Source organism: Lytechinus pictus, chromosome 11 (genome assembly GCF_037042905.1).
Source record: "Lytechinus pictus isolate F3 Inbred chromosome 11, Lp3.0, whole genome shotgun sequence".
Taxonomy (NCBI): Eukaryota; Metazoa; Echinodermata; class Echinoidea; order Temnopleuroida; family Toxopneustidae; genus Lytechinus; species Lytechinus pictus.
Window position 1 is genome coordinate 4774018 of NC_087255.1, and position 14600 is coordinate 4788617.

Here is a 14600-nt window from a genome sequence, read left to right on the forward strand (position 1 = left end):
GAAGGGAAATGGGAGAAAACAGAAAGAAAAATAGAAGGAAGAGAGAGGGACAACTGAGTGGGAGCTGTAGTTGCAGATATTATAAGTGGTAAAGTGAGAGGCTGATCGAGAACCAAGAGGAGGAAGGATTTAAAGAAAGGAGAGAGAGTGGGAAAGAAAGAAAGATAGGAAGAATGGAAGGAAGGAAGAAAGAAAGAAAAAAAGACGGAAAGAAACACTAAAGAGAAAGCAATAGGGCTTTTGTTGCAGATATGAAGCAAGAGAGAGAAAAGGGAGGAGTGTGAGGAAGGAGAGAGGGAGGATGGGAGGGGGCTGTGTTTGAGCAAGAGAGTAGTAGTAAATACATGAGGGCAACAGGCGTTTTGCCCTCATGACAGCCAAAATTGCCCCTAAAATTGCCCAAACTGAATGCTTTGTGGTGACCAACTTTTCTCAAGTTGCCTCAATATCTGCCCCCAAAAATCAATTATAATAATTTTCTTTATACCATTATGCTTGTTGCGCAAAATAGTAGCCCATGAAATAAAAGAAATAGCCCCTAAAATTCAGCAATCGCCCCAATGTGGGGAAAAAATAGCCCCTAGGAATTGAAATTTCCTTTCCTGCCAGAGAGTGAGTTGTGAGTGAGGAAAGGAGGGAAAAATCTTGAGAAGCAAGAGGGCAGCTAGGACAGAAAGCGAGGGGGGTGGATTTAGTGAAAAATCACGTCTGTGTGTGGTCTCTCATTGACTGTGTGTTACAAATGCCTAGTCTTAAAATATACGTTTTCAGATATCTATTAATACTACAGAGAATAAATTGACCTATAATTTTATTTGTATAGAGAAACTAAAACCTTTTGAGAGGAAAAGTAATTGTTTTGCTACCTGGTAACATAATTATTGCGATATAAAAATGTATTGAGTAGTTAATTAGCATGTTATCATTCAAGTGGGTCTATATTACTAGACTACACTAGCATTATGGGTCAGGAAACTGGCCAGATATGAGTAGTTGAGGACTCAAGATCGCGCTATTGGTTCGTATCTGCTTTAAAGGCTCGACTTAAAATTAAAATTAAAAAAAACACTTGATCAAACATGAAAAACATTAAATGGCCCTTCTTGATCACTGATGTGGGCAATTCCATAAAATAATCAATCTTATTTTCCCCTCATTCTTACTTGAACTTGGGTACTGCTCAAGCCATCAAAACTTGAAAACATTTTAGAACTTTCACATGAAATAGAAAAGACATATCATTTCAGGTAGGGGGGGGGGGAAGTACATATCATATGGAATTGCCATGGAAACAATTAAAGGGGAAGTTTATCCTCAGCTGACAAAAAGTTAATTGTAAAAATAGCAGAAAAAACAATTAATATTGTCGAAAGTTTGAGAAAAATCCATCAAAGAATAGAAAAGTTATTGAAATTCTAATTATTTCATTTGTGACGTCATATGCGAGCAGCTTTCCTACATATCGTATGGTAAAAAATCAATGAAATGTCAATTTCTCAGAAAATCGAAAAAGGTTTTTACTGTTTCGTCAGTATATCAATAGACAAATTATTTCACACCCGTTCCTAAAAGAAACAAAAATAAGTCATCAAGAACCATTAAAAAATTGAAATGTATGCATTCTATATTACATAACATATCGGACAGCTGCTCGTATATGACGTCACAAATCCAAAACTTAAAACTCTAATAACTTTCTTGATCTTTTCCTCAAACCAACAATATTTTTTTGTTATTTTTTCTGCTATTTTTACAATAAACTTTTGTCAGGGTGAACTTCCCCTTTAAAAAACAAACAGCAAATCTCAATAATCTGTCAAGAACGCAGGGAGTAGGTTCGATATTCAAATACATTTATTGCATGTACCAGTGCATCTTTCTGATAATAAATGGCATGTCAATGCTGTTGCATATATTACGTCATTCTAGTACAGTGTACTTAGTACTTGGAAGATCTGGGGCAGAAAGAGTTGCAATCAATCGCAACTCTAAAATTCATGCGCAACTTGATTTTCAACCAATCAACAGCGCGCATTTGGGACTTGCGATTGATTTTTTTTACTTGTGTCTAAACGCAACTCTTTCTGCAACGGACCCCTGTAGAACAATAACAAGTGACCTTAACTTAGGCCACCACACACCTTATTTTGGGAACAACATTGGTTTGACTTTTAAAAAATCTGAGCTAGAAGGTCACACTTGTCACCTGTGTCTGTGATATGTTACAAAAATGAAGCCCAGAAAAAATTGTGTTCAAAAATAATTATTTAGTGCTTCAAAAATTGAAATATAAAGTGACCGAAAACACCATCTTAATTTCATCCCATACACTTATGCGTACTATTTAGGCGTCTATAAGACGCCTATTTACAAAATCGGGGTTTGCCTTGTAGTTTTAGCTTTTCATTCTCAATAATGGTTGTTTTCAGGGTTTATTAGTTCTAATACATGCACTTGTACACATGTTTCATCTTGGTTTGATAATTTTTTTAATCGGCTGCTCACAAAGTTAAACAATACCTTTAAGCTCATTTTCTGAAAATGTCTATAAAAAGTATGTTTTTATTAGAGGTTCAAATTAACTGTAAGAATACTAATAAAACAATTTTGTATGACTACATTCTGGACTCAAGGCAAAATTAGTTTCAAATCGTAACCAATCTTACGATTGCTATGATATCATTACGACTAGATACCAAGTTTGTTTTTATTATGATAAGGATGATAGCATCGTCACAGATTTGAACTTCGGTATTAGTACAATGATTTTGAATATTACACAATAAGTTATGTCATGAGAGCGATTCATCAACAATTTCGTCCAACAAGTTGTCAGATTTGACAACTTTCCTTGATTCTGATGGGCCGAGAGGCACTGTTACTATCGTAACGGTCGGATAAAATAGGACTTGTCAGATAAACGTCTGACAAGTTCTTTCACGAAACCCTCCCCATGTCTCAATAATAACAGCAAATTCTATGTTTTATTTGTTTACAAATTATAATTTCCTCTCTTTATTTACTATTGTCCACGGCGGACTGCATTTGCATATTAATGAGTCAGAAAGAAGAGGATCGAGGGTATTTGAATTCCAGTTCATCGTGATTTAGCCGTGAACCAGAATAGCCTGGTGGTTAAGTCGCTGCCCGGAAAGCAGTAGATGGCAGGTTCGAATCCCACTGGTTCCAATTTTTTCTGACTTATGATTTTCATTACAGATCGAGCATGCAATCTTAAACACATACCAGTGATGCCGAAAATTTGTTTACAAATGATAAATTCTACGTTATATTCCACAATCGGTTCACAGACCAATCATGAGGTGTGCAGTGGCCTTTACATAACTTGCAATAACCTTTCGTTCAAAGAATAACCTTCCGGTGGGTGTTTCATGAAAGTTTTCTGCACTGACTAAATTGTCAGTGCTGACAATTTCAGTGAATTCCTTGGTTTTGATTGGCTGAAAGGCACTGGCCTCTGTTACTATAGTAACTGTCGGAGAAAGAAAACTTGTCAGTGCGTCAGTGCTGACAACTTTCATGAAACGGTCCCCAGGATTGCCACATATGATCATACCATAGACACACATTCTACACTCCCTGGGGAGCATCCCATTCAAGTCAACCATCTATTAATGCCGATCATTCTTTCAAGGGATTATACCTTTTTTTCTGGGAGAACTTACAAATAGTGTATGTAAATGCTGAAGATCACAGGAGATGAGAAATGAGCAAGTCAATTTGACCACCTACATGTAGATGTATTCCCATAGTGTTATCATATTCATTGTGATCTAGAATTTGTCAACATAAAGAACTGCCAATGAACTTGAAATAAAAACAAATTGTGATCTCTGACATGGGAAGCGTTTCTTGGAAACTTTTAATATCGGGTGGTTTTCACAGACTAATTTGCACTCAGCCAATCAGATGGAAGGATTTGAAGTGAACAATGAATAGTCAGTGAAAACCACTCCTTGTTCCATTCAATGTTCCACTGGGGTATGGTATTACTAGTGAGTGGGGAGATTTGATTATAAACATATGTATGTATTAACCTAATACCTTGTTACAACAGAGATCATTCAACACCACCCTCATCTAGATATGGTTTTAGTTGGTGTTGAGCTGAATGCAACATAAACATCAGAAATCACCACATAACAGCACTTGAATATCGCCACATAACAGTACCATACTGGTTTTGAACCTTGAATGCCATTTCAAATTTTAAAGCTCAATGTAAACTATAAACAACTTTATACATGACGGGTGACCTGTTCGTGGGACCCAATCAGTTGATTCAGTTTGATTCTCAATTTTCTTATCAGCTACAGCTGGAATAATATCTGAGTAGGTTGCAATTTTTCCCAGGGGGGCCACTTCCATTGACGAGTGGATACCATGCGCGACCATGGGGTCTCGAAAAGCACCCTAAACACGTATTTTCCATATTCTGAAAATGCACTCCTTAACAAGTATTGGCGTCTGAAACCCTACCCCTAACAAGTATTGGAAACAAATACTATTGGCAAGTATTCCCTGAAATGAACCCCTAAACAAGTACAGCGATATTTTATTGTTATGTCATGGGTCCGTCGGTCGTCGGTTTTATACCTTTACACACCATTTGGTTTAGTACGGCCCCACCTTCCACACCTCTTGCAAATTGGGCTCTAAAACACGTAGTGTTGGGGCAAAAAGGACATCCTTTATAAAACATTTTAATTTTGTTTTATCATCCCCGCAAATTTGACCCTAAACACGTAGCTTTCTTAGCGAAATAGATACCCTTTTTTCATTATTTTTAGTTTTTGACACCCTTATCACGTTACGTACGTAACGTGCGCTATCTTGAAAAAGACATCCTTTTTACGTGTTTTTTTGGTCGCGCATGGTATTCACTCGTCAATGTTAGTGGCCCCCCGGGCAATTTTTACATTAACAAGCATCTGCATGCAAACTTCGCACAACGTCAAATTTCATGAAGGTTGAACAGGAAATTCACTCCCACAAAGGAGAAAATTTATATATATCATTCAGCACATGACAAGAACTTTCCATAATTTGTGCGTTAAAAGTCTTGCGTAAACTTTGCCCACCTTACCGATAGGTTTCTGATACAACCCCCTGCACTAGTCTGGAAGCACAGACTCAAATTTGACACTTTAACCAATTATACCATGAATAGAGTGAAGACTAGATTCAAAATGGTGCATAGTGAATCTAGTCTCACACTTCAGACCCTGCATTATGAACTATACGAAAAGCAAGGGTTTGTGCCTGCAGACTACCACAGCATTACTAAACCATTGCCCCTTCAAAGAAAAAATTATTGAAAGCCATAGCATAAATGAGGAATATTACACCCATTCTCATAAAATAAATAAAAAAAATACAAAATAAAAGATTACAAATTTATCTAGAACTGTTGCTATGTATGATTGACTGCACTAAATGATCAATGCAGTCAACCGTAACTAAAGATTAAGACATAAGATCAATTACTTAGTTTCATGTTACTAGGCCATGTTCTTTGGCAATTCTATGGCATTCCTCTGTCTACAAGCACCCACATGGATAATAAAGCTATTTAAAGGACAAGTCCACCCCAACAAAAAAATAATTTGAATAAAAAGAGAAAAAATCCAACAAGCATAACACTGAAAATTTCATCAAAATCGGATGTAAAATAAGAAAGTTATGACATTTTGAAGTTTCACTTCATTTCACAAAACAGTTATATGTACATCTCGGTTGGTATGCAAATGAGGGAACTGATGACATTACTCACTCACTATTTCTTTTGTATTTATTATATGAAATATGAAATATTTAGATTTTCTCGTCATGTGAAATGAAGTTTCATTCCTCCCTGAACATGAGGAATTCCATTATTTGAACATTTTTTGGTTCAGGCAAGGAGGTCCTAATTGTCAATTTTGTAAAAATTGAAATATTGTATAATTCAAACAATAAGAAACAAAAGAATTAGTGAGTGAGTGACATCATCGACTCTCTCATTTGGATGTAACTGACTCGTTCATATAACTATTTTGTGAAAAATAAGCGAAACTTTGAAATGTCATAAATTTCTTATTTTACATTCGATTTTGATGAAATTTTCAGCGTTATGTTTGTTTGATTTTTCTCTATCAATTAAAATCAACAATTTTCTAGGGTGGACTTGACCTTTAAATACATAAATGGAGATCAATTGCAATACAAGACTGAATTGAATCTCTTGCAACTCTTTGTATTAAGACATGAGCCGTAAATAACCCTGTGCAAGCCATCAACTGGTAGTATGTATCAGTTCTTGCTTTAATAGTAAAAAATATGAACCACTCCTCTGCAAACAAGATGAAGAAATTTCCAAAGAGATCCCGGGGAAAGAGGTAAAAAATAATAAGTCCTAGCTCTAGGCCCCTGGGAACGATTCTTTTTACTGGAGGTGCTGATGTAAATTTAAAAAAAAGGGTTTTTATTACAAAATTAAGGTCATTTACGTTACATTTTCCCATTGTTACACATCTTCCCGAATACCTGGGGTGCTTTCTATGGAGAATACACGCAGCACCCCCGCTTCCCAGGGCCATGCCTGGCTCAGTGAAAAAGCAAAATATTTCACTGATCTGGAAAGAATGTGGAATAAGCGGCTTCAGGGTATGCTTTCGACCGGTATTTCTGCATCTCAAAGACCACAAAAGCAGCAAGAGAAACGGTGTGTAAAGCAAAGGTCTGGGGTTACTTGAAGATGGTCCTCCGGTAATAACGTAGCTCTTCTAAACTCTCTTTGATGTCCCCCATGGCTCTGTGAGATGCCTTCTTCTGATAACCAGCTTCAAATTCTTTTGGATACCACCTCCTATAAAAAAAAAAGAGAGAAAAGTGGAACACCTCTGGCAGTCTCGGCTGCATTACGCAATTCGATACAGCAGCAGTGCTGCCTTTGAAAACAGCTAATGAATAATTATTCACAGAAGAAAACACTAATATGATAATAAAACATAATGTCCATTTAACCCTGTAACTGATCATTGGATAGGCAGCCGATAATGATCTAACAACATTCCTAAACATTAAATACATTTTTCATTTTTCCTGACCTTGTTTAATGTTACAATTTCAATAAACCTTGGTAACACAGACAAATGAAAGAGAATACCATAAAGCACTCATTATGATCTTTAATTATGCAATAATAGCAGTTCTCAAAGATTACATTATAGGATTATCAAATATCCTAAACTCATGATTAAGAAATATAATTTTAGGGCTCACATCTTTGGCAACTACGTAAAACAACTGTGAAAACCCCTACTTTGCTCTTACAATGTGCTTTGATAGTTCTCATCGTTGTCAACACCTCCATAACCTCCATAACCTCCATAACCTCCATAACCCCAGCTAATGCAATAGAGACACTCAATTGCCCCTATACTATTTTTGGCAAGCATTATCGTCATTTCATTTGGCAGTCCCACATAGAAAATAAAATAATGTCAGGTGCGGATCCAGAGTCAAACTTTTACTGGGTGCGAATTCGTCTGAAAAAATTTGCTAAGGCAAAAAAAAGGGGGCATCAGTATACAAATATTGACTGCACATGGAGATGACTGTGTAAATTATCATTCCTGAGATGCTATTCATATTGGCACTTCTATCACCTTGAGGCCTTAGCCGAGGGGTGATAGAAGGGCCGGTATTCAAAGCACCAAGGGAGTGAGGATATCCAAGTCATCCGAATAAAGAGCAGTCCATATTTGTTTTATATACCTCATCATTAATCACATACATGTAGCTTTAGACCCAAGGGTTTCAATTTTAGAACCACTATTAAGGTAACTCTACTCTAATTTGATTTGCTATAAAATCCCTTTGTAAATTAAATGAGCAGCACTGTTACTGAACAACCATACATCCAGCTGGCCAGCACAGCACCGGTGCGCCATTTGCTGTGTGTATATGACCAAGCAGCGGCAAAGCGCAGCAAGTTAGCTCCAGCCAGCTACATGTAGATGCATACATGTGTAGCAACAACAAACACAACTTGTGGCGGCGCCCTCAAAGGTTACGAGTAGGCCTACTATCAGACAGCTTGATAGAAGAAATTGACGGTAATTCAAACTCAAACCCCTGAGATGATGATAGATGGAATAGCACCATGTCACATGATGCAGTTTTGACCAATCAGTGATAACAAACTTAGTACGAGGTATATTATCCAAAATGAAGGACTTTTTGTATCCCAAAAAGCTTGAGAGCAATAAACAAAACATAAGGAAAAAATGTGTGCAATGAAGGCATTCTATGGGGTTCCCCGTTATATTTTCAAATTTTCAACCCCCCCCCCCCTTGGCCACACCTGATTTCATGAAATTTTCGGTCTGAGATGAGACGACACTCTTCCAAAGGCTACCGTTCAGAATTAAAACCTTGAGGATTGGATTGCTACCACATGTACAGTAATAGATGATTGGAAAATCTGCAATTGAATACCTGCAAAGCTCTTTGACAGTGCTGACGTCAACGATCCTATAATGCAAATGGTCCATAAACTGAGGCATGTACTTGACCAGGAAGGTCTTGTCGACGTGGATACTGTTCCCTGCTAGAGGACAGAGCTTGGGGTAGGTGTACTCCCTGACGAACGATAGCATCTCATATTCTGCCTGTTGAAGAGACACCTTGCTGGCTTTGACCGCGTCCACCAGTCCTGAAGCAGTGTGGTGCTGCACGCACCAATCGTTCATCTTGTCTAGTATCTCGTCGGGTTGGTGAATGATGATGTTGGGTCCCTGCATAAGTTGAGAAATAAATTTCATTTGGGAGGATTTGAAATACTGATTGATATCACATGATTGTCTGATAGATTGAATGAAGGATTGATTGATTGATTGATTCCACATCCACATCCACATCCATGCAAAGAGGTCATTCTCAGAAGATCTTTGTTCCCTTTGCCAGAACACTTGTCTACCAGAGGAGCTTCTTCCCAGATTCGATAAGACTTTGGAACTCCCTCCCCCAAAGCACAGTTAATTGTACCTCTCTACACATCTTTAAACAAGAGGTACAAAACAGAAGACCCACCTCCGTTAATAACGGTGGTTGTTTTTACTTGCACGCTGTAAGCAATTTTTTATCGGATAATGTACATACACTTGCACGCTGCACTTCACCAGTACGACAATACACCAGACGGTGGCCTGTACTGTTTCCAGAAGATTGATTGATTGATTGATAATGATTGGTTGATGGATGGATTGATAATGATTGATAATGATTGATTGATTGATTATGATTGGTTGATTGATTGAAGGATTGATTTGTTGCTTGATTGATTGGTTGATTGATTTCGTTTTTAATTAATCAAATTCTCACAAAAGACTGTCACTGAATTGCAATGATTAGAATGTATTATTATCAGAGACAATTTAGTTGATTAGTTCAAACATAATTTGGAAGAACAGCTCTATAGTTACATGTAGCTATTGTATCAACACACAGGTCCAATAAGTTAAATAATTAAAGACAAATCATTAGACAAATCTTGTAAAATGGGTTTTTTTATCACCTGGCAGGAAATATGGACATTGAATACCACAAAAACCATAACCTTGTTCATTGAATGAGTGACAAAAACATTGATTTGAAAAAGAATGCACATTTTTCACTAGAGTCTAGTTGAATTCCACTTTCATACTGGAATCACAGTTGCTGATCAAATTTGGATCGAATGAATATCAATTCATTGATTAAAAATTGTACATGCAAAATCAACAATGGAAAGATAGATCTAATTGTAATTTGGGTAAATTTTTACAAAATTTTGACAAACGTGATATCATGACTCTAACTTCTAAGGTGCCCTTTGTCCGTCAAGGCGATTTGAATATAAAAATTAAAAGAAGACCCACAACAAACTTTAACTTAAGTCTTTTACATCTGCAATACATTCCCATTTAAAAAAAAAACCCAACTAAGAATGGTTGAAAAAATATTGAATTTCATTTCATTTCAGTCCCCCTTCATCATGTTAACAGTAACACTAATTAGTTTCATCTAGAAAATTCTAAAATAGTAAAAATGTCTTTTGCCACATGACTTGGGAGTGTTGGATTACTTGGATAAGTTTGATTGAATATAGCAACAAGAATCTGAGTTTGAATTTTGTCATAATGATTAAGAATAAGACTATGAGGTCGCCATAATTACAACTCGTTCAGGTCAAATTGTAGTTTCGGGAACCACTTCACTTGTCATGCTTGTCGATTTGTAAGCACGCATTATAAAGTGAAACTGAAAGGAAGTAGAAAAGGGGAACCGTTTGACCGATTAACGAAGAGAATGCCAATCACTTTACCTCAGCAACGATGTTGAGATCTTCATCTGTTATCAAGCAAGCCATTTCAATGATGTGACAAGTGTTCAAATCCAGACCAGTCATTTCTAAATCGACCCACACCAGACGACTTTTTAACTCCTCATTTTTCTTTTGCCTCGGTCGATTGTGGGTGTCGTTGCTCATATTTGCTGCTCTTCCTTTATCAATGCTGAAAAAAAGACTCCGGTTAAACAATTTTAACGGATTGAGTAGCCTTGAAAGAATCATTGACGAAAATCCATGGACAGTTTCGGAGCGCTCCAGCTCCACAACAACTCTCTAGCTAGCTGTGGTTGGTACGGAGCTTACATCGCATTCCAGCCCAAACCTCGGGGGTAAGAGTTGAGCGATTGCGGTGTTAACAAGGTGTACGTGTACATGCGATTGCATGCGAGGAATCACTGCTTCATATTTCTTGCGCAATCGTGTATGTACAGTCATGTATAGCATATATCATTAGGTGGCGCTAGAGCCATATCCATTTTTATTCTGTTGGAGGTATTTGAAGCTTTTGACTGTTTGCAGTACTGAGGTACGGTACATGTTTGTCATTGCAATTCAATTCAATTTCATTTTATTGTCCACATCATTGGAAATTGCTTTTGCTCACATTATAAAACATTTGGAATAAAACATTACATATTAAATATATCGCTTGCATGGGTACAATTATACAAAAATGCATTTGAAAGTGACAGGGCAATTCTTCAGACAATCGTTTTAGACGATAAGTAAAGATCGTCCAGGTATCTAAATAGATCAGAAAAGAAAAATCAGGTGGTGAGATAATTGCATGTGCGGATGGAGAGGGGAATAAAGGAATTTACGAAACGTTGAATGTTTTCCTCGAAGTCTGTGCAGAAAAACTACCAAAAAGACCAAAAGTCAATATTTCAAAGATATTTTTATTGACCCCAAATTTTCATTAAATCGTCAACAAAATCAATTCCATATACATGTTTGTACGACGAGTTGCATACAATGTAATTACAACATAGGCCCTAAATATCAACACAAATTACATGAATAATTAACATAAACGAAAAGGCTTACACAGAGAAGGTTTATAATTTTGCCTTTAAGTTTGAAATCAAGATCATAAATTTACAAAATATGAGAGAATATGATCGGATAGAGAAAGAGGTGTAAATATCCAAGTCCTTTGGAAGAGCATAATAAAAATAATAAAGCCAATTTTTATTTAGCGCTTTTCCCAGAATGGCTCAAAGCGCGTTACAGCTTATTATTTGCATAGGGTCATTATGACATATGCGCTTTACAAGAACTGCATTATTATTATCATTAATATTGAACAAATATTTTGTATGATCCAATGAAAATTTTGTATTCAAAGCTTCAAACAATGTGATCTAACAGTGTTTCAATGATGAGTAAAAGTATGAATAAAACAGTTATGATAATTGATACAAATACTTCTTTTTATATTTTCTCCGACCATGGTTAGACGAGGTGAATTTGTAAAGCTTGTAGTGGTATTGTGCATTTGTGGAGTTCCTCTTTTTTTGAAATTCATTAATAACTGTTTTCTCTGTGCATTGTGATGAACAATTGGTGATGATGATTAATGATGATGATGATGATGAGGATAATGATGGTGATGATGGTGATGATGTTGATGATGGTGATGATGATGAGGATAATGATGGTGATGATGGTGATGATGTTGGTGATGATGATGAGGATAATGATGGTGATGATGGTGATGATGTTGATGATGGTGATGATGATGAGGATAATGATGGTGATGATGGTGATGATGATGAGGATAATGATGGTGATGATGGTGATGATGTTGGTGATGATGATGAGGATAATGATGGTGATGATGTTGATGATGGTGATGATGATGAGGATAATGATGGTGATGATGGTGATGATGTTGATGATGGTGATGATGATGATAAAGAGGATGGTGAGGATGATGAAGATGATCAAGATGATATTTGTTTCATATTACACAAGTACTTATATTGCTCGGAAAATGATGAAAGACTATCCACTTTGTCCTCGTGACGAAATAAAATCTAGTTTATTACTACATGTAATATCACCATACTCATGATTAAAAATTTGTTCACGTGGAAGATATGTTCATCATTATGGTAGTAGAAATAGGCGTCAAGTTGATCTGGGGGGGGGGTGTTTCATCAAAGGTGTCAGCACTGACTAAATGGTCAGTGCTGACTATTTCAGTGAAATCCTAGGGTTTTGATTGGCTAAGAAGCACTGGCCTCTGACTGTTGCTATGGTAACTGTCAGAGAAAGACAACTTGTCAGTGCTGACAACTTTCATGAAACGGACCCCTGTTGTCACATGAGGGGGTAAACTGGTATTGCGACATTTTGACTGCTACTTAAACCCCCATTCCACAGAAAGCAAGATCTCTAAAAGACCGCTTAAGACCATGAAACTTGCTTGATCTTTCAGAGAACTTTCAAACAACTTTCAGAGATCTCTGAGGTCTTTCACAATTCCTGATTAATCTTTCAGTGATCTTCCTGGTCTCCATGATCTCCAAAACTCTTTGAAACGGTTCAAAACAGTCTTTCAGGAAAATGGTCTTTTGATGGTCTTTCTGTCACTCTTTCAACAGTCTCTTGATGAACTTTCAAAGTTCTTATTAGTCTTTCCATGATCTTTTGACAGTCTCTCCAGATTTTTGTGGAGATCACTGTAAGACTCAGAGGAAAAGTCCATGGAAAGAAATCTGAAAGATCACTTGTTGCATAAAATCTCTGAAAGACCATTGAAAGATCTCTATAGGACTAGTATAAGCCCAGTATTAAAGACAATAAGTATCAATCAGTTTTTCAGAGTTCTTTGAGGCATCTTTCTAAGCCATTCCACAGAGATGACAAATTTCAGTGATCTTGGAGACTGCTGTAAGACCTTACAAATGTTTGGTCTTTCAGAGGTCCTTCAAGGGTCTCCCTTTTGTGGAAAGGGGGCCTTAACAGCATTGGCCTTCTAGCAGGTAGCAGTCAAAATGTTGAAATACCAATTTGCCACATAATGCGACAACATCGATCTTTTGTATTTTATTATACACAATCATTTTCATTCAAATTTTGTCCTCCTAAGAATGAAAAAAACTTGAATGACCACTGATTTAATGTTTAATAGATACTGGTAATCACTGCAACTTACATGTATTTTTTTACAAGGGAAACATAAACTGGGTTCCAAAGAAACTTATCAAACTTCACAAGTGCACTACACAAATTCCACTCGGTCAAAATGAACAAATTTTGACACAGGCTAGCTTCAATAATCTTTACTAAGCACATGTCAAATTAAGAGATTGGTTCAATAACAGAGGCTATAGACCCTCAAATCAATTGGTTCTGGAATCCAAAGTCACGAAATGGCAAAAGAAAGATCAATGAAAATGAGATGGGATTAAACAAACTTAAGTTTATTTAAGTTCACAGTATGACCATCGTCACGTTTAATTAATTGCCTCAATAACTAAGAAGTTACAGGAAGTTAAAATTAAAATTTTAAACACACATATTGAGGTCAAAGAAACATAATGCATGAATGGACTCAATAGCAGTCACGCAAAGAATGACCATTTGGTTTAATCCAATCTCATTTTCATTGGTCTTTCTTTAGCCATTTTGTGAATTTTGATTTCAGAACCAGCCTCTTTGTGATTAAACCAATCTCTTAATTATTGACGTGTTTAATAGTAAAGATTATTGAAGCTAGCCTGTGTCAATTTTTTTTTCATTTGGACTGAGTGGAATTTGTGTAGTGCGCTTGTGAAGTTTGAAAAGTTTCTTTTGGAACCCAGGTTATAATACACACTTGCATGAAAATATAAGCCTGTTATGTTATTATGTAAGAACATGAGAAAAAGGAAAGTGGGAAGTCATTATCATCCCACAATTGCAAATTCATGACAGCGTGCATAAATACTTTTTCACAAAATATTGCTAAACTTTACAATTCAATGACTTTGTCATTTTGTTTTCAGATTTGGGTGATATTTTGAGCTTTTGCTCTGTGAATTTTTACTATAAATTAAGGTATAATTATTTTATAAAAATAATAATAATTAATAATGATAACAAAAACCCCTTACATTGTACTTTGATTTTGAGGAGACTGCTCCCCCTCCTGTCTGCTATCACCAGAAAAGCGTTTGCCTATCTCACTTCTGCTATGCAAGCGAGACAAACTCAA

General features: G+C 36.4%; 1 protein-coding gene across 1 annotated transcript; it reads right to left on the bottom strand.

Annotated features, from left to right (window-relative positions):
• Positions 1-1832: 1832 nt before the first annotated feature.
• LOC129270725 (oligoribonuclease, mitochondrial-like) lies at positions 1833-10840 on the bottom strand. The gene is made up of 3 exons (XM_054908045.2): positions 10370-10840; positions 8503-8801; positions 1833-6868 (listed from the first exon to the last, which is right to left on the bottom strand). The coding sequence occupies exons 1-3, from the start codon at positions 10616-10618 to the stop codon at positions 6748-6750; spliced, it is 669 nt and encodes a 222-aa protein (XP_054764020.2). The 5' UTR covers positions 10619-10840; the 3' UTR covers positions 1833-6747.
• Positions 10841-14600: the final 3760 nt, after the last annotated feature.

Excerpts from the sequence above, each read along its gene's own strand:
- LOC129270725 (XM_054908045.2), bottom strand. The coding sequence starts at position 10,618 with ATGATTCTTTCAAGGCTACTCAATCCGTTAAAATTGTTTAACCGGAGT. Across the intron at positions 8,802-10,369 it reads ATCTCAACATCGTTGCTGAG|GGACCCAACATCATCATTCA; the intron begins GTAAAGTGATTG and ends CAACTTATGCAG. Across the intron at positions 6,869-8,502 it reads ACTGTCAAAGAGCTTTGCAG|GAGGTGGTATCCAAAAGAAT; the intron begins GTATTCAATTGC and ends TTTTTTTTATAG.